Below are 25,242 nucleotides of genomic sequence, written 5' to 3' on the forward strand. Positions count from 1 at the left end.
CTTCCGCGTCCCACGCATAGCAACAGGAGGACAAAGAAGGTGGCGAAATATGGAGATCCCGTAAAATAACGTGGATATTCTGAGGAGGGTGTTTACAACATACCGAGTCGTCATGTAATACCAATATATGGCGACCCCACATGCCCAAATCGGCCAACAGGCTTTGGTCGTTCTGGATGTGGCATTACGAGTTCCATGTATCTTTATTAGCGATGCCATTTTGAACTCTTACAATGATCCAACTTGGTCTGGATGGGCTGGGGCCGCTGGAGGGATAATCAGCGTTTTGGGTAAGAACGTTACATATTTGCTTTTCTGCCTTACTGGCTTCCAGTTGTGTCACAACAGGTGGTCTTGTCTTCCCGCAAGCTTCTGATACGCTGAACGTACCAAGAAGGCAAATTCTTAGAAGTTATAACCCCCGATTTGTCCATGCAAATCTTATTTACGTTTAGTTAATAGGGTTTCATAGCTATGTAGCGAGATAGTACAGCTTCTAGGGATAACGTCCTGATACTATTACTGGCTTACTTTTAGCAACCTTGTATGTTGTTTTTTACACATTATGATTGTTACGAAACACGTTACAGTGAATGTCTATTAGACTATCATTAGCTAAATAATTTTCGTTGGTAAATGGCTATTATATAATATCATATACACTTAGTATAATGATATATTTTTTTGGTATTGGATAATTGGTCATAATGTCAGCACCTCCCCCTTAGCACCTCCAGTGCGGCCACCACTCATTATAGCCGGGCACATACTACAGACATAACATAACATAATGACATGAACGGGCTCACCATTTTCTTGACAAAATTAGTGCTCTTATTACCTACTGACTAGGTAGTATCTAACACCTATCAAATCTAGTCTTGAAACTCCCCAGTTTCTTCCTGTACTACGTGGCCTGGCAAGGCTATTCCACACATTGACATATTCTATATTTGTGCCTCATAAATATCCTATCGTGCCTCATGAGAATATTGTGAATATGACTCATCTGACCATGTCACTTTTTTCCACATTTCTGTAGACCAGTGCCTATAGTTTTGCACCACTGAACTAAATGTGCATTAGTTTTTGAAATGAGGGGTTTATGCACTGCAGCCCTACTATTATATCCCTCTCTATGTAGATGGCCATGGATTGTTCTTGCCAGCAGTCTGATCACATCCTGAGTTGACATTCTCAGTCACCTGAAGAAGAGTTGCTCTTCTGTTTTTCCTTGCGTATTGCAATAATGCACGAGCATCATGGTTAACAAATGTGCGCTTTCAACCACAATTTATGACCCTCTTTACTGATGTTTTTTCCCCATAGATCTAAATGCAGATGACACTTTAGTCACTGTTTCTATTGAAACGCTAGCCAGATGAGAAAGTCTTTGTGACCGAAGCTCCTGCCATCCGTGCCCCAATAATGAACCTTCTTTCAAACTCACTTTTCCTCTTGCCATCTTGATCCAAAATCAAGGTCAACTGGGCCTGCTCAGCATTTTTATACATGCATGATAGGATATTAATTGCATAATTGTATCATGCAGTGCACTTGTATGGAAGCATCTGCATTCGTTATGTTGCTCCACTTATTTATTCAGGTTTTTCCTTTAATTTGTCACCCGTCTGTATGTATATGTGACAGGTGCTGGTGTTTTGGTCCTCAAGTAGGGCAAGGTCATTTTTCAGTTTTTTACAGATTATGAAAGTGCAGATTATAAGCTTTCAAATGATGTGTCATACATTGAACCTCAAACACCAACATCGCAAGTGATTCAAATAGTTTAAGCAGCTCACCTGTACTCTTTGCGCGGTTTGGAGAATTGCTTCAGGTTGTAAACAGGAGCAGGGAAACGTTCGCCTGGTTGAGAGCCTCGGCGAAATAGCATGCAGACCTCTTCCTCCGTAGTTTGGTGTGCGCTGGAGCTCGCCATTGAGCCATAACACGGTCTTCTGTCGCATGCTAAGAGATTATTTTCTATTTCTCTAGCTCTTTGGGCCATTCCCTGTGAAATTTGGTGCCCCTACTTGAAAGGTCCTAATACCAAGAAAATAAGGACCCCTTAATGAAGTCCGAATTATTGCCTCATTCAAATTTTAATTATTTAACGTTTTTGTTTGCTTATCCTTGATTGTTCTGTCAAATTTTACTGATGCTAATGTTAAACTTGTTTTGCTCACTCAGTAGCCCATGAAGAAAAAAAAAGAAATTATTCAAAAAATAAAAACGGCTGTCTTGTGATATGCCTGATTATAAACTGAGTTATTTATATATTCAGAATTGTAATTTATATATTCAGAATTGAATTTATATATTCGGGAATTTAATTTATATATTCGGGAATTGAATTAATATATTCGGGAATTTAATTTATATATTCGGGAATTGTATTTATATATTCAGGAATTTAATTTATATATTCAGAAATTGTATTTATATATACGGGAATTGAATTTATATATTCGGGAATTGTATTTATATATTCGGGAATTGAATTTATATATTCAGAAATTGTATTTATATATTCGGGAATTGAATTTATATATTCAGAATTGAATTTATATATTCGGGAATTGTATTTATATATTCGGGAATTGAATTTATATATTCAGAAATTGTATTTATATATTCGGGAATTGAATTTATATATTCGGGAATTGTATTTATATATTCAGAATTGAATTTATATATTCGGGAATTGAATTTATATATTCGGGAATTGAATTAATATATTCGGGAATTGAATTTATATATTCGGAAATTGTATTTATATATTCGGGAATTGAATTTATATATTCGGGAATTGAATTTATATATTCGGGAATTGAATTTATATATTCAGAAATTGTATTTATATATTCGGGAATTGAATTTATATATTCAAAATTGTATTTATATATTCGGGAATTGAATTTATATATTCGGGAATTGAATTTATATATTCAGAAATTGTATTTATATATTCGGGAATTGAATTTATATATTCAGAAATTGTATTTATATATTCGGGAATTGAATTTATATATTCAGAAATTGTATTTATATATTCGGGAATTGTATTTATATATTCAGAATTGAATTTATATATTCGGGAATTGTATTTATATATTCGGGAATTGAATTTATATATTCAGAAATTGTATTTATATATTCGGTAATTGAATTTATATATTCGGAAATTGTATTTATATATTCGGGAATTGAATTTATATATTCGGGAATTGTATTTATATATTCGGGAATTGAATTTATATATTCAGAAATTGTATTTATATATTCGGGAATTTAATTTATATATTCGGAATTGTATTTATATATTCAGAATTGAATTTATATATTCGGGAATTGAATTTATATATTCGGGAATTTAATTAATATATTCGGGAATTGAATTTATATATTCGGAAATTGTATTTATATATTCGGGAATTGAATTTATATATTCGGGAATTTAATTTATATATTCGGGAATTGTATTTATATATTCGGGAATTGAATTTATATATTCAGAAATTGTATTTATATATTCGGGAATTGAATTTATATATTCAAAATTGTATTTATATATTCGGGAATTGAATTTATATATTCGGGAATTGAATTTATATATTCAGAAATTGTATTTATATATTCGGGAATTGAATTTATATATTCGGGAATTGAATTTATATATTCGGGAATTGAATTTATATATTCAGAAATTGTATTTATATATTCGGGAATTGTATTTATATATTCAGAATTGAATTTATATATTCGGGAATTGTATTTATATATTCGGGAATTGAATTTATATATTCAGAAATTGTATTTATATATTCGGGAATTGAATTTATATATTCGGAAATTGTATTTATATATTCGGGAATTGAATTTATATATTCGGGAATTGAATTTATATATTCGGAAATTGTATTTATATATTCAGGAATTGAATTTATATATTCAAAATTGTATTTATATATTCGGGAATTGAATTTATATATTCGGGAATTGAATTTATATATTCAGAAATTGTATTTATATATTCGGGAATTGAATTTATATATTCAGAATTGAATTTATATATTCAGAAATTGTATTTATATATTCGGGAATTGAATTTATATATTCAGAATTGTATTTATATATTCGGGAATTGAATTTATATATTCAGAAATTGTATTTATATATTCGGGAATTTAATTTATATATTCGGAATTGTATTTATATATTCAGAATTGAATTTATATATTCGGGAATTGAATTTATATATTCGGGAATTTAATTAATATATTCGGGAATTGAATTTATATATTCGGAAATTGTATTTATATATTCGGGAATTGAATTTATATATTCGGGAATTTAATTTATATATTCGGGAATTGTATTTATATATTCGGGAATTGAATTTATAAATTCAGAAATTGTATTTATATATTCGGGAATTGAATTTATATATTCAAAATTGTATTTATATATTCGGGAATTGAATTTATATATTCGGGAATTGAATTTATATATTCAGAAATTGTATTTATATATTCGGGAATTGAATTTATATATTCAGAAATTGTATATATTCGGGAATTGAATTTATATATTCGGAAATTGTATTTATATATTCGGGAATTGAATTTATATATTCGGGAATTGAATTTATATATTCGGAAATTGTATTTATATATTCAGGAATTGAATTTATATATTCAAAATTGTATTTATATATTCGGGAATTGAATTTATATATTCGGGAATTGAATTTATATATTCAGAAATTGTATTTATATATTCGGGAATTGAATTTATATATTCAGAATTGAATTTATATATTCAGAAATTGTATTTATATATTCGGGAATTGAATTTATATATTCAGAATTGTATTTATATATTCGGGAATTGAATTTATATATTCAGAAATTGTATTTATATATTCGGGAATTGAATTTATATATTCGGGAATTGTATTTATATATTCAGAATTGAATTTATATATTCGGGAATTGAATTTATATATTCGGGAATTTAATTTATATATTCAAAATTGTATTTATATATTCGGGAATTGAATTTATATATTCGGGAATTGAATTTATATATTCAGAAATTGTATTTATATATTCGGGAATTGAATTTATATATTCGGGAATTGTATTTATATATTCAGAATTGAATTTATATATTCGGGAATTGAATTTATATATTCGGGAATTTAATTAATATATTCGGGAATTGAATTTATATATTCGGAAATTGTATTTATATATTCGGGAATTGAATTTATATATTCGGGAATTGAATTTATATATTCGGGAATTGAATTTATATATTCAGAAATTGTATTTATATATTCGGGAATTGAATTTATATATTCAAAATTGTATTTATATATTCGGGAATTGAATTTATATATTCAGAAATTGTATTTATATATTCGGGAATTGAATTTATATATTCAAAATTGTATTTATATATTCGGGAATTGAATTTATATATTCAGAATTGAATTTATATATTCGGGAATTGTATTTATATATTCGGGAATTGAATTTATATATTCAGAAATTGTATTTATATATTCGGGAATTGAATTTATATATTCGGGAATTGTACTTACATATTCAGAATTGAATTTATATATTCAGAAATTGTATTTATATATTGAGGAATTGTACTTATATATTCGGGAATTGAATTTATATATTCGGGAATTGAATTTATATATTCGGGAATTTAATTTATATATTCAGGAATTTAATTTATATATTCGGGAATTGTATTTATATATTCGGTAATTGAATTTATATATTCAGGAATTGAATTTATATATTCGGGAATTGTATTTATATATTCGGGAATTGAATTTATATATTTGGGAATTGTATTTATATATTCGGGAATTGAATTTATATATTCAGAAATTGTATTTATATATTCGGGAATTGAATTTATATATTCAAAATTGTATTTATATATTCGGGAATTGAATTTATATATTCGGGAATTGAATTTATATATTCGGCAAAGATGGCTAGCGGCAGTGCGCCTGCCATGACAGTTCCACCAAACATAGGCTCTACCACTCTTTGAGAAACAAAAAATAATAATTCATGTGTGTGAATACTTTGCCCTTGGTTATATAATCAAGACAACATTGTCAAAAACACGTTTGGAAACACTGTCATTGCTCATTTTAAACTGAAAGAGGAAACGCATCTAGCTAGCTAACTTAGCCAAGCACCTCAAACACCGACATCGCGAGTTATTCAGAGTTTAAGCAGCTCATCTGTACTCTTTGCGCGGTTTGGAGAAGTCTCAGGTTGTAAACAGGAGCAAGGAAACGTTCGCCTGGTTGAGAGCCTCGGCGAAATAGCATGCAGACCTCTTCCTCCGTAGTTTGGTGTGCGCTGGAACTTGGAATGTCATAAAATCAGTTAGCGAGCTATATGTTATGTTATGATTAGCAAATTACGTTTTAGCCAGCTAGCTTGTTAGCAAGCACATATTTGGATATTCAATGTTGAAACTGCAGATGCACGTTTATTTTAGTTGTTAATTGTAATTACAAAATGTATTGACGGACATCGCGACAAGCCTACTTAAGATATATCAGCTGATTTAAAAATGTGTGGGTAGTTTTATCAGCGATGAAAACAAACAGCTCGGTAGTGAACTGAACACCATTACACAGGCGATCTGACAAGCAATATAAATCTTTATTAGAACAAGTACAGCACAAACAGCATGTCACAAAATAGTAACGGTAGTACAAAACTTAGTTCAGAGATATTTCACTTCGGTATAATAACATAAGTAATTTTGTGGAGCCTAACATTGTACTTACATAGCATTTGCCTCCCCTGTTGACCGTCAATGTTAACAGAATCGCTTTTCCTCACAGTTGTCAGGCTCCCTATTCATTCATTTTCGGGACAACCGAGAGGAACAGAGACGCTGTTAACGGACAGCAGATGCTTCACGCTACGAAAACACAATGGAGTCGCCTCCAGAAAAGAATTTATGTTATGTCGAAGTGCAACATCTCTTTAATCGGCTAACTTGATGTGGTTAGCAAGCTAGCTATTTAGCTTTCTTGTGAACCAGAGCTAACGTTATACTTACCTTCATAACCGAATATAAACTTCTCAAAAAAGAATTTATAGCCCTTGTCCAGTTTAGACCGCTTAACGTTCACTGGCAATGCTTCGACAATGCGGATAACATCGGACAGTGAACTTTGGCAGAGCTATCAGGGACTGTGAGAACACACGTCGCTGTTTAGGCTCAATTTTTCGCTGTCAGAAATGGACTTGCGTCCGTAGCAACGGTAACCGGAAACAAAGTATCCCTACATCCGGTTTTGGTCGCCATCTTGTGAAATAGGCTTATCCCCTTGAAAGATCTTGAACTTTTCACACTTCTCACAGGGAGATAATGGGTGGGAACAATAGCTAGTTAACTCCACCCCAACCACTCCCCTGCTAGAGTACCTGTAAATCCTTGCCCATTTATGGGTTACCCTATTTAAAGCTTTATAACTCCAGATGTGAACACCACAGAGACTAGAAAAATGTCTTAAATGAAGCAATACATTTGTACCATTTGTAATACTAGCTTAGATTACTTTATATTCATAATTTTGTAAGAAATAAAGTGCCACAAATGCAATGGTCAAGGCAAAAAATCTAAAATGAATTTGCTCCTTTTTTAGTTCGCAATGAAATACTGTGAGATTGCGGGTTAAAGTATACATGTCCTGGATCAAAAACTTCTTGACCACAAGTTCATAAAATCTAAGGGTGGATATGTAGAACTACTAAAGATCTATGAAGCAAAAACTAAGCAGTGTACCCAGCATCTCCAAATCTACCCAAAATGTCTAAATTATTAACACTGGTCTAAAATAGCTAAGGGTCCAGAAACAAATCCAAAATCTCTCCAAAAAGGAATATAATGCTTTTTGTCCATTGTAAAGCATATGAGCCCATTATGAAGGTTTAAGATGAAACATAGATATAATTTAAACATTACATAATACCACGAACCTATTTAAAGACACTCAATTTCTAAAATAACGTATATAACCGAAATATTTTGAGCAGTAATACTTACATAGCAATGATGAAATCTTATCTATGTTCAGTAGATGGAGACACAGACAGTAAATCAATGACAGTTCTATCCGCTTCTGTTTTGCTCCAGAAAACGATGTCAGATAGGTCTATCAGCAAACATATGGTTTAGCTATGCCCAGAAGTCCTCAATAATAATGGTATTTTCCAAGGAATTACGAAAATCGTTGACAACGTTTCGTTAGGTGCAACGTCTTTTAATGCTACCATATATAGAGCGAATGCCATGGTAGGAAAATGTTCGGTTACGCTAACCTATAAAACGCTGTTCCAAAAACAAAATTAGACATGTTATACATCGTTCGAAATCTTATACTCTCACCTACTAATTGAGCATCCGCCATTGTAGCAACCTCACAGAGTAAACAAACATAGGCTACTACCACACGGCTTTATTTATGGGCGGTGGCTTGACTGAAACAAAGTGACAATAGCCAACGAAATCAAACATGCTAATTAAACTGCACCCCCATCACGCCTCCAAAACCTGGCTGTAAGAATCACTAAAACAAGCCGAATTTGCTGACAAATTATAAGTATTTAGTGACCCTAAAAATGTTGTTTATTCTATTGAGTGACTTCATCAACACTTTAACTTTCGTAATATGAAAAAAAAAGGAAAACAGTAAAAAAAAAATTAAAAAACCTTTTTTGCCTCCTAGCACGATTTCAAGATTTGCGACTTGTGGACCTTTTCTCCAGCACCCGTCACATATATATATTTTAGAAGCAGTTTTAAGAAATTGCTACTGATTTTCACAGTAGTACTTGCACAAAGATTCCACCATATTGTTTTTTTATGAATTGTGGGGAGGAAACAGCTAATGTCAGCTGGAAAAACATAAAAATTGTCATTTTATTCCTTCTCTTTTTTTCCCTTCAGGTATCCTGGTGTCCAGTGTGGTCTTGGTATTGTCACAGAGGGCCCTCTTCAAGTTCTACACACTATGCTTTGGTGCACTTTTGGGATTGATAGCCATCTCAGTCAACTACTATGCCACTTCACATATGGACTTCCACAGCCTACACTACAGTGCAGTACTTGAATTTGAGTTATCGCCTCAGAATGGACCAACATTGTGTCTGGGAATTGCAGTGGTCCAGCTCTTGTTTGGGTTTGGATATGTGATGCTCCTCAACGTCCAGTCCATGTTTGCAGTGCTGATCATCATGAATATAATGGCCCCCATGTGGGCACTTGCCATTAAGTTGCCAGAGCATGTCCGACAGGCAGTGGTCGTCGCCTCAGGCTTTGTGGTTGCCATCAGCATGGTAATGCACCTTACTTTGAAATTTAAGTGGTTCTGCTACTCTTGTCGCTATGTCTTCATGCTGGTCTGGCACATGTATAACATTTATGGGATGCAGGTACTGGTGGAGGACACCTGGAAGAGGATACGCTTCCCTGATGTTCTACGGGTCTTCTGGTTGACCCGGATGATCACCCAGGCCATAATCTTAATCAATGTGGTCCTGGTGGTCAGGAATGAGAAGGGTGACCAGTCCAATCTCACGTGTGATGTATTGTGGGACCTTTTCAGCAACCTTGTCACCAGTGGTTGTGACTCCACGCTAATGGTGCTGGGCATGAGCGCAGTCATCTCCTCCATATCACACTACCTAGGTCTGGGTATCCTGGCTTTCATTGGCTCCTCTGAAGAACAGGACAAGAGACTAGGCTTTGTGGCTCCTGTCCTGTTCTTCATCTTAGCCCTACAGTCAGGGCTCAGTGCCCTGGACCCTCAGGAAAGGTTAGTGCGGCTCAGCCGTAACATGTGCCTTTTGCTGACTGCTATCTTGCATTTCATCCATGGGATGACGGACCCCGTCCTCATGTCCCTGAGTGCCTCTCACATCTTGTCCTTCCGGCGGCACTTCCCCGTCCTCCTGGTATCTCTCTGCCTCTTTGTGCTGCCCATGGTGCTGAGCTACATCCTCTGGCACCACTACACCCTCAACACCTGGCTCTTTGCCGTCACAGCCTTCTGCGTGGAGCTCTGCCTCAAAGTTATCATCTCCCTCACTGTCTACACACTGTTCATGGTGGATGGCTACTACAGCATCCTGTGGGAGAGGCTGGATGACTATGTGTACTTTGTGCGTTCCTCAGGCAATGTCACTGAGTTTGTCTTCGGCGTGATCGTGTTTGGGAACGGGGCGTACACTATGTTCGAGTCCAGCAGCAAGATCCGAGCCTGTATGATGTGCCTCCATGCCTATTTCAACATCTACCTGCAGGCTAAGAATGGGTGGAAGACCTTCATCAAACGGAGGACTGCAGTTAAAAAGATCAACTCCCTCCCAGAGGTCAAGGGCAGCCGGCTGCAGGACATTGAGGACGTCTGTGCCATCTGCTACCAGGAGTTTGCCTCCTCTGCCCGCATCACTCCGTGCCACCATTACTTTCACACCCCCTGTCTGCGGAAGTGGCTGTACATCCAGGACACCTGTCCCATGTGCCATCAGAGGGTCTACATCGAGGAACTGCCCCGACAACATCGCCTCCTCTAACAACAACGGTTATGCTGCAGCTCATGAAAATGTGGAAGAGCTTGCTGCAGCGGTAGGGGTAGATGCCACCCCTGGTGGTGGTCCAGAGCCTGACAGTGATCTCTTTGAGGACAATGACAATGACAGTATTGAATATGACGGGGATGAGTGGGGAGCACAGCATGGTGGGATATTAGTAAAGGAGGACTATATTAATGACGACACACACTCTAGTGGTGACCAATCGGAGTAAATTAAAGTTCAGTTCAATTTTCAAGGCCTTACATGATGAAGTTTGCACTACTTTGTGCCTAGAAGAGGACAGTATTGGACATCAAGAAAAATAACTAGCATTCCTCCTGCATAGATAGAAATAGCATTTTGTTGGTTTATTAAGTGAACACATGACTCAAAACACATTCTCAAGGACTGCAAGAAATATTGAACTGCTGATTTGTTTGTTTTATCCAAAATTTCCAGTTTACAGTAATGCCAAAGTACATTTTGAAACATCCCTGGTTTAATATTATGAGATAGTGAAGCACTTATTAAATTAGTGCAAAGAATCCTTTTAAAAAAGAGCTCTGTACCACATGACATGCTGCTGTAATCACAAATATACCTCTAGCATTACTTCTGGTCTCTTGTGCGACCTTAATGAAGTTGTGTACATTATTGTACATGCAATTAAACAGACATTTTTTTAAACTGTACTGAAGTGACTACAGAAAAAGCTGTCGTACCTGCAAGGGTATGTTACAGCATATAAACAAATTACACCATAACAATGCACCATGCTATATAATAACGGTAACATATACTGTACTGTGTTTATTTAGTTTTAGCTAGGAATTTAGCTCCACAAAGTCCACAGTGTTTAAGGCATCTATAGCATTTGCTGTTTTAAATGTCTTAATTGAATGTGTATTTATACCACATGCTGAAACGTGCGTGTGTCTTAAATGGGTACACTGACTGCCTGATTAAGCATAATAGCCCACATTATTCATCAGGTGTGAGTGGGCAGTCCACGGAGTGATGTACTTAAAAAAAACTTTGACCTTGATGTGTCATGTGATTTCAAAAGTGCAATTACTATGAAAATAAAGTGGAAAGCAGTGGAAAGTTTGGTTAGTCTCAAGATATTTTCAAAAAGCATAGAACGTATTTGTCGCTCTCTAGTTGTTGTACAGAAGAACCTACCAGCTGAAATTATTTTCTGCCAGCTGTTTCATCTGAAGCTGGTATGGTAGTGCAGTGAATAGCACTTGCATAAAGGTGGCGAATTTGAATTTCTGTGTGGAGTTTACATGTCCTCCCCATGTCCGCGTGGGTTTCTACCAAGTACTCAGCTACTCCGGTTTCCTCCCACAGTCCAAAGACATGCAGTAGCATAATTGGAGACTCTAAAGTGCCTATAGATATGAACTGTGAGTGAATTGTGTATGGGTCCTGTGATGGATTGGCCACCTGTCCAGGGTGTACTTCTGCCTCTCGCCTACTGCATGCTGGGATAGGCTGCAGCCACCCCACCCCTTCCCCCCCTGACCCTGACCAGGAATAAGCAATTCAGAAAATCAGAAAAAGGATGGATGTTTCATGTGAAGCTAACATCCAAATTATTGCCATGAACAGGTGGACTTCTTGGGTACAAAAATCCATTGAACTGCACAAGTCAGTAAATCCTGTTGTGTTGGGTCAGTAAAATATTGAAGTACAGGTGAATGTAAGCCTGCCCTGAGCATCTACCTTCTGAAACCCTCTATTAAATATAGCAAACACAGACAACAAAGTGAAATGCCGCAGTCATAGGCACCTCCTTGGATTATTTAGTTAAATGAATTGTGTGTATACCACACTAGATTTTTAATATGTATGGATTAAATGGTGCTTATGGGCTTGGCAACAAACAGTTGCACAGAAACAACCTGAACTATGCAGGACAGTATGATGCCATTTTTTCTTATTCTGAGAAGTGCAATTCCAAAATAGCAAATTAAGGAAAACAATGGAAACTTGGAATAACTTGGAGAAAAAAAATTTGGAAGTGATAACACATTTGTTACATTTATCATTTCATATAGACCATGCAGGTTTTTGTTTTTTTTTAAGTATTGAACAGATTTTAACACTTCTGAGAAATACTCTTGAAAGCAGTCATGTTCGATTACATGTTTGGGAAATACGCCATTTTGCCACAAGGTGGCAGATACAAACTATTGTCCGCACTTTGTAGGAGAGTATCTAAGCGTACACCTTTACAGACCACGAGTACTTTATTCAAATAGATAATTAATGAAGACATCGAACTACTAATTTTTACCATCTGTGGGGTTAATTGTGATGCGCTCTATTACATGCTGTATATAATTATACTGCTGGGACTACAGCTCCCATGACACATAAGCGGAAATATGTGTTAGTGGAATTTTAGGAAATGTAGTTTTGTTTAGTGATTCGAATGCGTCTCCAATTGTGACTAATTTTTCTATAAGGGGCGGGTGTGAGTGTCCTGTATTATCATACCAAATTAATGTGGTTACAACAGGGAACATTGGTGTTGCGAGTCGAACTACCTTTTAGGCACTATATAGTTAAAAACATGAGTCCGCTGGCTGTAACACCGCGAGTCGTCATAGCTCGCTTGCTATCTACGTAAGGCGAGCAATTCGAAGGGACGATAATTTCCAGCCATCATCAGAAGACACCATCACGAGGGCAGCAGCAGCAGTCCCAGCAAGTAGAAAGTCCCAGTGCTGTTCATAATGGGAAATGTTTCCATTTGACTTGTTTTTACTGGGCTGCAGTATTCCGGAAAGACTTATTGTTTACAGGGTTTTGTGGAAGAACACAACCAATGAAAAAAGATCCCGTGTAGATGCAGTATTTCAAAGCTGGAAGAACACTGAAATTTTTTTAACGGGACAACGGATGATCAATGTGTCACTGAGGTGCGGTGCCAGACTTGTGGTTGAAAGGTTTGTTTAGATAGAAGCATCATTGCTTTGTAGTTCACTGACAGTGTAGCTATGCGTGTGTAGGTTTATAGCTGTGTAGTTTTATGTAATCGTTAGCTTGAGTAAATAAAATCTAATAGCCAGGTCAGCCAGCAACTCGCTGGTATGAGCTGTCATCTATACAGTTGTCGTAACTCAGGTTAACTTAATGTTTCTATCTCGCGACGGACTTGACGGCTAGCTATCTAAAAATAACTTGACTATAAAACAGGTCAATCTAAGGTTAGCCAGGTAGCGTGATACCCAAATAACGTATTCCGCTTGCTTCCTAACAAGCTGGAAAAATAACGTTTCTTTCAGTAGCTAATTCGTTGTTTTACAGTGGATATACGAGCGAATAACTCAACAGTCGATGGAAGGATTTAAGTTAAGCTGTCAGTTAAACTGGATAACAGTATTCCTTTTGTAGTTCGCTAACAAGCTAGCATAATTATAAACTTGATACTCCTATAGCAGAGCTCTACGCTAACATGTTTCCCAAACAGCACATGTGCTCCTCAGTTGAAAAATTAGGAGCACACAAATGCATTCCAGTTAACAGATGTGATTAATAGATGAAAAAAAAGATGGTTATTTAATTTTTCCAGTCAGCACACGTCAATTTCCCGGAGCTAATGCTTCTAAAATGGGAGCACTGAGCTCTGTAGTAATGAATGCTGTGACTACCACGGATTATTTCGCACGAACACGTTCATCGCGGTGTATATGTTCTTTATGTAATAAACCATTTAAAATAACTGGAATAATTGGAATCTATTAATAGGGTATCTTTATATCTACTTGTCCTTTTTATTGCAGGTTCCCTACAACAACTTGCCTTCTACCCGCATGATGTTGTCCCGTTTGCAAAGAGTCCTACGGCCCATTCTCTTTGTAAGGCCAGGAGTAACGTTAGGAAGGGCCAGTGAAAACAGGACACTCACGGCCCGTAAGCCTCTGTCTATGATGTTCTTGCAAAGCTGCGACTTCGGTACGCACCCCCACAAGGAACCGATGGAGCCACTCAACTCTCCGCGAGGAGCCAGGGACTTCATTTACAGTCTTCATCCCACAGAGCGAACATGCTTACTTCGAGAACTTCACCGGTTCGAATGTATAGCTATAGCACAAGGTAAGTGACGTCTACCTGGTTAACTACCTGCGGCCGACCTACTAATAACGTAACGATGTCGACTCGCACTTGGGGCGACCGATGCTAAAGGTCGTTTTGGGGTTGGATCTCCATAACAAAACGTTTTCAACGTACAGAAATGCCACGTTACGCATATAAAGCATATAAAGTCTTTAATCAAAACTTACTAAATCTAGGCCTGCCATTTATCATTGATATCAAAATGAGGCCAGGTTACAACAAACAATATTTGCTTTCTTAGCTCAGAAAATCAGACAAGCTATATTCCATAGCAATGCTAATGTATCCTCAATTATTTCATGTAACATGGCCCTGTGTTTAAAAAAAAAAAAAAAGAGGTGTTATTGGCAGATATAGCTAAATGTCTAATGGGGAGAATTATTGATAGTGGTAGCATTTGTGATGATTTAATCGTCAGGGAAAGAAGAAGAAAAACACAATAACCTAGGTTTGAGGCTTTAGTGTGTGGATGTGTGAAGTTGTATCTTAATTCTGTGTGTTTGCATGAGGTCACAAGGTACAGAAGTTAATGTTCTTAAGGGCTGAGAGTCTGTGGTCATTGGGTTTTTTTCTGTAGGAAACCCTGACAAATGGCAAACTCTGTGATGTATAGGTACGAGGCATGCCCCACCAAGGCATAACTTCGGCGGATGGTATAGCTGAATGGTATAATGTACGCTGGAATACGAGCCTGACTACGCCCACTGTATAGACATTAAGGATAAGATTATAGATAAACTAATCATGAGATTTCTGCCCTGACATAAGTTACATTTAATGTGTGCATTGACCATAGAGAAGGTTCTAATTGGAATTATTTGATTATTATTCATCATGAATCTGTCACATGCAGGGTCAGTTTCAAGGGGCTGGGTTCAGACCATTCACTAATTTTCAAAGCATTCAAAGCTATAGAAATTAATTCATAAAAACCTGAATGTATCTGCTGCCAATATTTATGTCTTTTTAATAGACTTAAACAAAATATTTTTGAATAATGGTTTTGTTTTGTTTAATTCAACCTGGCAATTAAAATAGGAAAAATGTCTTCGGGAATTAAGGCTGTTCTGTTTACAATACATTTGCCTGCTGTGTTTCTGAAATTCAGCAGTGCTTGTTTCTAATTGCATGAGGTAGTGAATCATTTTGTTAGAGTGAATGCATTTAGGAATTACAGAAAATGTGGCAACATAAACAGGGCAGGCTTTCCTGGTTTTCAAGGCATCCATGATAAATAAAATGCATTGGAAGGATTTAGGGTGGGGCTTCGAGCCTAAACCAGTGTGAGTCACCGCAATTTCAATAGTGTGGTTTCCACTGACCCACCTAAACTGCACAGGTGGCTTTCCCCAATATAGCAGGTTGCTATATCAGTATATCAGGATTCACTTTCTGGCCAGGTATAAGACTACATTACCAAAAATGCTGAAATGCAAACATATTGGCTTATTTATATTGGTTTGCCTTAGAACATCACTCAGACAGCTGACGTGGACATGTGGAAAGCAGACTATATCAGGAAAGTGTGTTGATAGAGATCAGACATGGGCCATTTCTAGATGTATCTGGATGTTGTGTAAACATGGCAAAAGCTCAGACACACTGAGGTACATCTTGTATAGCAAAATTCTGGTTAGACGAGCCTTTAGTTATCCCCCATTGACAACAGAAGATGAGATATACTGAAACTTATACCATTAGAATTATTCATTTTTGTGTCTCATAATTTATGGCACAGTAGTTTGGGTAGTAAACATGGATTTGTTCATTTTGCTTTAAGGAAAGGCCCCAGGAAAATCTCCAATTAAAGCTAGACCTGTGGCAAGTAAACTGAAATCTCACAGAAAGCAGTTTGCTTTAAAAGAGCCAATGATGGTTAGCATTTAGAAGAGCCTCTGTATATAAAGTCAACACAGGGCAGAAAACTGCTGTTGAAGCACTTTCTAGTCTATGGGTTAAAATTTTCAACTTGATTGCACTGCTGGCCACACCCAATCAGTGATGTCATTACAGGTATTATTGCCTCAGCTGTCAATGAAATACCTGAAATACCTGACATCACTGATTTAGCTGTGGCCAGCAGTGCAACCTAGGAAGTGCTGCAACAGCTGTTTTTGCCCTATGTTGACTTACTCTTTAGTATATAAGCATCTTAAAATTTGCCAAACGTCTTTTTTGCTGCTTATTTTAACTCCTCAATTTTTCTTTTTTTTTGTGACTTTGAATTGGAAACATACAGCTGTGTAATATGATGTTGTGAAGCATGTTGTCTGCACACTGCAAAACATTTTGATCCTGTGGGGATCTTTGCCAAGTAAAGGAAATGCTTGTATTTAACCTGTATATGTACAGTATATGGATGTGGGCAAGACACAGGCTCAGCAACGTGTGACATGAAGTGTAAATGCAAGGTTCCATAACTCGCAATGCATGTATAATAGTGCACACCAAACCCCCAGCACAAAAATAGATACATGTATATTCACATACTTTTAACAATAATTCACATTTATATTTTGAAATTGAATCGGTATCTATTTGTGTGTAGATCACATGTTGCAGTTTCTGTCTCACCCACATCCATACCTATATACATCTGAAACACAAGCATTTCTTTTACCTGACAAAGATCCCCATGGGATCAAAATATTGTCTTTCCTTTCATGTGACTTGGAATATTATTTTTTACATAAACATTTTTGGAAGCATTGTGCGGTATGTGAACATTATGCTTCAGTGATTTATTCTTGATCCAGCACCCCCAAAAAGATTTTCGGACATACTTTCATTTGACATTTTCTTAATATTGTTATTATGGAACGGACCACTGAAAAAGGTAATTCAAAAGGAAACCATTCCCCTATATGGCCCCTTTGTTTTGTTATCATTGAAAATTCCAGAACAACCCATTATACTTTCGACCACAAGTCACTATTACATGGGTCTTAAAAGCTATGTTGTGTTTCAGGTAGAAAATATGGCATGCATTGTAGTATCTCTTCCAGGAACTTGAATGCCTTCACATAATTGATCAGTGGTACTTAAAGGAAATGGGAGTTATGCTACTGACTCAGTGGTGGGAAGTGACAGGAAGTGGTCACACAATGCTGATGACACATGCATCTCCTTCCTGGAACTTCCCTTCCACGATAGAAATTTGCATGCAGGCAGCTAACACCGCCTTGCTCCACCATTGAAAACACTATTGGCAGCAAAGCTTGATTTTCTTCCCATACTGTGATCAGTCAGACAAGTCTCTGGAACTGTTTGTCTGATCCATTTCCTCTCTGTAACAGAGAACCAAAGACAATTTGTAATTGGTACTCACAGAAGATGAGGAATAGTAATTATTTCCCACTGCAACATAATCCAGGAAGAAGAGTTGTAGAGAGGGCATGCTACTTGTGTTGAGAAGTGCTGAGCATTCAGAATGTGTGTAAATGTAAATGTAAATTTGCCAAAATAGCTGTTTCTTGTAGGGGTAGAGGAGTTCTGTCTAATATTGTAATTAGTTTATTGCATGCACAGTTGTTTTGATGAAAGTCTTCCTCTGGACTGTAGATTTAATTAAGGGGAAATTTTTTATATGCTTTGAGGATGAATATAAGCTGTTAGTGATTGCAAATCTTATTGAGCTGAGTGAAATACCACTCGATATTACAGAGACTCTCAGCCGCTGAAACGAGAGGGAGGAAAAGGCTTTATCTGCGTGCCACTAAAAAGAATCCATTGTTGACCTTTGACTGAGTGCTGGTGCATGCGATATTGATGCAAAGGGAGAGGTTTGAATGCCATTACACTTAGGCTAGTACATAGGCCTACAAAATGGATCGCAAAATGCATAACGTTATGACAAATAGAGTATTTACTAGTGAACGTTTTTTCATGATCGTTTTGAAATAGGCATGAAACAGCATGAATTATCCACTGGGTGAGGGTGAGGAATAAATAAAAGCCGAACTGTCGACCACTACCACAAAGCGAACATAAAATGCTTCTGAATAAAGGGTACTATGCTGTTCTTCCTGGTAGGAGGAGAGGTGGATTTCTGACTGGAAACTGCTGAAAGGCTAGGGCACCTGGTTTACTTCAGGAGGAGCTAATGCATCAGTGGCATGAGGAAACCCTGGCCAACTGGTCTGGCCAAGTTTTTCTTGCAGCTGCAGCCTAAAAATTACACCATATTCGGATAATGACACAGCCTGGGCTCAAACACACAACTGCTAGGTAATAAGCCAAATGTCTGCTCATGGCGAGCAGCGTTGCTAAGCTAAGCCACAACAGAGCACAGATGAGAAAATTGAATGACCTCTTTTCCAACACTGGGTCAAATTTGCATTTGGAAGTCTTTAGTCCTTTAGACAACAGTAAATTCTCACCAGCAGAATATTATTAGAATCTTCGTGTGTTCTCATGATTATAATCATTACAGTGGGCATGTTTATTTAATGCATAGTCGCTGCTATCAGAATGCAGGATCCCAAATGATTGTCACTGCAGCGTTACCAGGCAATGACAAACCCTCTGCTTGGGTGATGGTGGGGCCAGTTATTGGTGCCCTACAGAGCTGACGACCACAGCTAATGCCAGCACTGTCAGGGTTTAATATCAGACCGAATGCCACTTGACTGCACAGAAAATCAGGGTCTTAGCCACCCAACTGCAATTACAGAGGTAATTGCTTGGTTAAAAGCCCAAGGAAAGCAAAGGAGTTTGTAGGATTTATGTCACTCGATCTGTGAAATAATTGAAAATCGGCACCCCTAGTTTAGAACAAAAGCATTCATGTAAGCAGCACATACATTTTGTTCTAGTTTTATTTTTTAGCATCCCAGGCCCTGAACACTGAACACCAGTCACTGCTGGAATACAGGCCTGTAACATTTCATTAGCATATACACAGGGGAGCTGTCGGAAGAAGTGCTGGCATAAATAACCTGTACTATCCGGCTACATTTCACCGGGGACTACAGACTCCCTGCTCTCGCATTCTCATTTTCTTAATGAAATACGCTGTCAAAAAACCTCTTTTATTTTATTTCATTTTTCTACTGTGCGTAGTTACTGCATAAACTACAATTTCCCACGTTGCCATGTGTAAAATTAAAACTAATTTAGTAATGCAACGCAAGAACAAAGAGATCATCATTGAGCCAGCTGGGCACGACCAATTTTAGATGCTAGCTGTGAACAGCCTCTTTTAACAGAGCATTTTAAGTGTTAGTACTTTTAATTGCAGTGAAGAGGGTTTTAACAGATCACAATTGTGCTATTTTGTAGCACTTATCTCACAGTCTTACAGCTTTCACTTGTTGCACGTCCGCCTCCCTGAATAGAATGCATAATGGTGAAGTAATCATGACTGGCCAGAGCCGGCTTCACAATCTCAGTAGTGATAAATGGGTAAATGGTTTGCTTCTGAATTGTCAGCAGCCTGCTCTGTGCCCTGTTCCCTTGCCCAGGGGAGAGTGCATCTTGGGTCACCCTGCTGACGTATTCCACGGACAGTTTTCCTTCAGCTGAGAAAACGATGTAGTCGGTGTAGACACAAGACTAAAGGAGCTCAATGAGATGGAATGGGGTGCTCCACTCATGATTTCTGTTTTAGTATAATGTCTGCTTTTGCAATACATACCTACCAGTGCTAGTTCTGTTCTTCGGCTTCTGTGTTTTTGTTGTTCAGAGATACCAACTTCCTTTTCCCTGGAATGATAACCTTTTTCCTAATTAACATGTTTTCAAACCAGAAACCTGGCTGAGGCAGGATTGCTAAAATTGGCCAATGCAAATCTCATACATTCATTGAACTCGGTATGCTTTAGATATAACTTGTTACCATGGTGACTTGTCATGAAGAACATGAATGCATAAGAGACAATAAATTAATGACTAAAGCATTTATTTTTTAAAAATCTTTCTCCACAAATTTGTTACTCTCACCATCACCACTTGCAGCTGACACAAGGAGCAGTGCAGATGAAGCCAGATCTGTGTTGTTTGTAATATATTAGCTTGTGTTCAAACCGTTTCCCCAAATGAAAGTCTGTAGGCCCATCACACGAGCACGTGGTCGGGCATAAGGACCCGTCAGGCTGCGGAGGCGCCACTGGGGCTGAGATCGAGCTCCGGACGTCACAAACCTGGCAGTGCATGAAGGAGCTGCAGTGCATTCCCCCAGAGACGAGCCTCTGTGCAGCTGATTGTCACCTTCACGCCGCAGCCCTCCAGAGACTCGGGTTACGCTGAGCATGCTGGGAATGCGTGTTGTCTCGGCCTCCCTGATTGCTGTGACGCTACACAGGCGAAGAGAAGGCTTTATTTTATTTATTTATTTATTTTTGCGACCAGTCAAACCAGTGATGTCAAACCCTGAGGTCAACACTACTAGTGGCACCTCTCGCTCCAAGGTTTTTTTTTTTTTTTGTTCTTTTCAAAATTAATTGTAAGCGTTATTATTCCAGTAAACTGTACAAATTTAAAGAGATTTGAGATAAAGAGGCTTTATTGGTAGTCACGAGAACTAAATTTCCACCTCAGGCTTTCTTGTCACCACGTTTGTGTATAATAGCTCCTAGGGAAGTAGCCTTATTGACACTACACTGTAAAAAAGTGATGGGTTATTTGCATAGATATGACTCATCAAGCAGATATGCCATTATTGATTTTAGCATTTACATCAGTAGATTTAAGAAACCTCTCCAGATAGTAGGCAGATTGGCCTGGATAGCCGGAGTGACCTGTTCTCATCATCAAACATTCTTATAATCTAAGAATGCGTAGGCTATGTTTAAAAAAAAAAGTGCATTACTCTCAGTCTCCTGTATTTGAACCATTTAACCCTCCTATTATGTTTGGGGTCAATTTGACCCCATTCAATGTTTACTGTCTCTAAAAATATGGTTACCATACTTTTTTCAGCTAGATATTTCATGACTTTTCCTAACTTTATGGGGAAAACATGGCAAACGTGAAATTAACTGAAAAAATTATTTTCAATGTCCTGTACACATGTTGTACGCATTGTTGTTGTTGGGGTCATTTTGGCCCCAAGCTCTGTTGTTATATAAAACCATCATTTTGATCTTGTTTTTGTTGTGCTGGCTGAGGGCACTTTCACATTAATTTGTGTGTGTGTGTGAGAGAGAGAGAGAGAGAGAGAGAGAGAGAGAGAGAGAGAGAGAGCATGCATGTGTGTGCGTGTGTGTGTGTGAGGAGAAAACATAGTTCCCACGAGATCTCTGATCATTCTCGCAACATGGGGGCGGGGGCAAACTTATAATAAGGGCTGCACACACAGCCCTCTAAACCATTTCTCTTTGCATTTGTGCCTCAACTAAAGATTTTGAAAATGACCACCAGACAGAGGCGTATATTTTCTGCCATTGAGGTTCTGTCACAGATCTTGGAAGGTGAAAGTGATTTAGATGAGGATATGTCTGAGACTGAGGATAATGTTGAGGAGGACCCTGATTATGTGGCATCCTCCTCTGATGATGAGAATGAAGCCTTTGAGATGCCACATTCTGACCCTCCTTTTGTTTCTCAACCACCAATAAACCGTCCTGTCATCTCTCAACCACCAAAAGACCCTCCTGTCATCTCTCAACCACCAAGAAACCCTCCTGTCATCTCTCAACCCCCAAGAAACCCCCCTGTCATCTCTCAACCACCAAGAAACCTTCCTGTTGCCTCTCAACCACCAATGAACCCTCCTGTCATCTCTCAACCCCCGAGAAACCCGCCTGTCATCTCTCAACCACCAAGAACTGACATGTTCACTTCCAAAAATGGAGAACTACTATGGTCCGGATCCCCAGTTGAAAGACAGGGTAGACTTAGTGCTGCTAATGTCATCAAAATGGTTCCAGGCCCCACCAGATATGCTAGCAGTCATGTACAAGACATAAAGTCTGCATTTGAATTCTTCATAACACCATCAATGCACAAGGATATTCTTGAGATGACAAACTTAGAGGGGAGGCGTGTGTATGGTGACAATTGTAAAGAGCTGGATGTGACCCACTAGCAATCCTATATTGGGTTGGTTATTTTGGCAGGAGTGTACAAGTCAAAAGGTGAAGCAACAGCAAGCCTTTGGAATGCTGACACTGGTAGGGCAATTTTTCCAGCCACAATGTCTCTGGAGACATTTCATGTTTTCTCCCACATTATACGCTTTGATGACAGGGAAACAAGGCAGGGTCGACAGGAGCGTGACAAACTTGCACCTATCTCGTCTGATTGAAGAATCGATACCCACGGGTACCTAGTGGAGCTGTTATGTTCATTTTAAAAAAATCAAAACTCAATTCTGGTGACTAATTTACTTTTTATTGGTGTTTCTTCATTATTTAAAAACTGTCATGTGTTACTTATTGATGTTCTGAAGTGTTTTCTGAACCTAAACATTTGAAATGTTTGACATTTTAAATATTTTTGTCCTGGGGTCAAATTGACCCCGAACATAAAAGGTTACTATGCTTGATAATAAAAGGTGTGTTTCTTTCCAAGTGTTATTTTTCTTTTTTAATGAGCACTTAATACCAACATAAAGCCCTGCAAACACCAAAACATACTTTTTTTCCGTTTTAGGTCAATGAATGAGATTGTACAGTCATTTGCATATTTCGCAATAGTCATATAAAATCAATACTTGATGTATAAGGGGAGGATGTGGGGAGTCATGTTTTATTTACTGGGCTATTAAGATGGTCTGTAGAAAGGGCTAAAGTAGCTGAGAGAGAACCTTGGGTAACACTTTCAGTTACAATTATTTTCTGCAGGTTTATATTGCTAGGGTCAAATTGACCCTAAACATAAAAGTTGTTAGTTAATTTGAACATAATAGGAGGGTTAACATGACTGCATATGCAGATATTAGAAAATCTATCTGTAGTCAATTCCTTTTATAGAACAGTATCATGCTTTTATTATGAATTTGCTTTGTTTGCTCCCAGTTCCATTACGAACACTGAGTTCTGAAAATTCTTGGAATGACAAATTAAAGGTGACAAAGACGACCTTTAATTAGAAACTAGCAATGACGCCATACTCATCTTGGGCTGTAAATCCCACACACCAGACAAGCTAAAGAATTGGCCTTTATGGAGAGAGAGGCAGCATCAGCTAACTGAAAAAAAGGAACTGTTTGCCCTCTTAACCAGTTTCAGTGTTTGGCTGACTCCTGTTGATCTTAGAGACATTGATTTTGAATGGGTTTTAAGTGCCTGGCCTGTCTGTGATAATGGTGGACATCCACATTTAAGGAGCTTCGAGTGGCTCCTCAGTCTGACTGTTTCTTTAGCTTGAATCATTGACTGGGTCGCAATGTCATCTCCCTCGCTGTGTGTGAGCTGTTTCAGAAATTCTTTAATGTTTTAACTCCTGAAAAACAAATCTGTCTGAAGTAAAAGTGTGAATGTGAAATCACTTAGCTGATGAAATTAACATCTTAAGATTTGATGGAGGTCACCATGTCTGGTATGAAGTACTTTATTAATGGTAATCTGTAGGTTTTTAGTTTTATTTTATTTTAAATACGAATAAATATTTTGGAATTACCACGATATTCAAATTATGCAAATATACTGCTGATACTCCTCTATCAAATATGAAATCTCTTGGGATATGGAAGTTGTGAAGTCCTCTTTCATGTTAGTACTTTTGAGAGGAAAAGAAATTGATGACTGCAGACACTGCCTCCTGACAGAAAAATAATTTAGGAAAACGACAGTTTGAAAGTACATAAATGAAACTATTCTACTGCAGAAACGCAGTCATCATTCAGGCGGCTTATGGAACCGACCCGGACTCTATTACTTTTCCTCAATTGCCGTGAAATGTTTTTGCGGTTCAAGGTAGGCTACATTTTTCTTTCGGGATTAAAAATTCTGCTCCGTCTCCGTGAAGGTGCCTGCCTGTCAGAGTCCGATGCGCTATGCCACCTGGCACATGTCAGACCTCACTCAGAGGGACTGCCAAGCCCAGCACCTTATCAGCTCAAACGCAGGAGGACGCGTCAACCCTCTCATAAATCCAATAGTATTCTTTGTTAAATGGAATCTGTGGAATAGACTGCTTGTTCAGAGCCCTCATAAACATCATTCATGCAAAGGACACAATAGAACTGGAAATAATTAGACCATAGTGTCCCTGCCATCATTAGGGTGCTGGCCTATTTCCCCCCAATATTTTAGAGTTCTAGTTGATCACCTTGTATTTGTTCAGATCCTGTCCATTGTCCATATGTCCATTGTCTAGCCCTGTGTGACACAACATGTTTGTAAATGGTACTATAAAAAAGATTGAGTTGAAATAGCAGAGCATCATTACCTCATCAGACAGATATTGCATGTGGCATGCAGTGAGTAACTGTTAACCATGAATGAAATGCACCCGTATGATATTTAAAAGAAAGGTGTGATCACATGGTTTGCGAACCCTGGTGAAGGTTGAGTGGGCTAAAATTGCTCGATTCAAA

General features: G+C 37.5%; 1 protein-coding gene and 1 pseudogene across 2 annotated transcripts in view; both read left to right on the forward strand.

Moving 5' to 3' along the window:
* Positions 1–11,829, forward strand: LOC118222445 (annotated as a pseudogene).
* A 1,191-nt stretch (positions 11,830–13,020) lies between these two features.
* Positions 13,021–25,242, forward strand: part of LOC118207955 (transmembrane protein 65-like) — a 51,555-nt gene continuing 39,333 nt past the window's right edge. Inside the window, exons 1-2 of one of the 2 annotated variants that reach the window (XM_035382186.1) lie at positions 13,021–13,591; positions 14,429–14,741. In XM_035382186.1, coding sequence (XP_035238077.1) covers positions 14,459–14,741 — 283 coding nt within the window. In that variant the 5' untranslated portion in view covers positions 13,021–13,591; positions 14,429–14,458. The remainder of the gene's footprint in view (positions 13,592–14,428; positions 14,742–25,242) is intronic. The other variant, XM_035382181.1, reaches the window with a different exon arrangement.

The sequence above is a fragment of the Anguilla anguilla genome, chromosome 1 (assembly GCF_013347855.1).
Source record: "Anguilla anguilla isolate fAngAng1 chromosome 1, fAngAng1.pri, whole genome shotgun sequence".
NCBI classification, from domain to species: domain Eukaryota; kingdom Metazoa; phylum Chordata; class Actinopteri; order Anguilliformes; family Anguillidae; genus Anguilla; species Anguilla anguilla.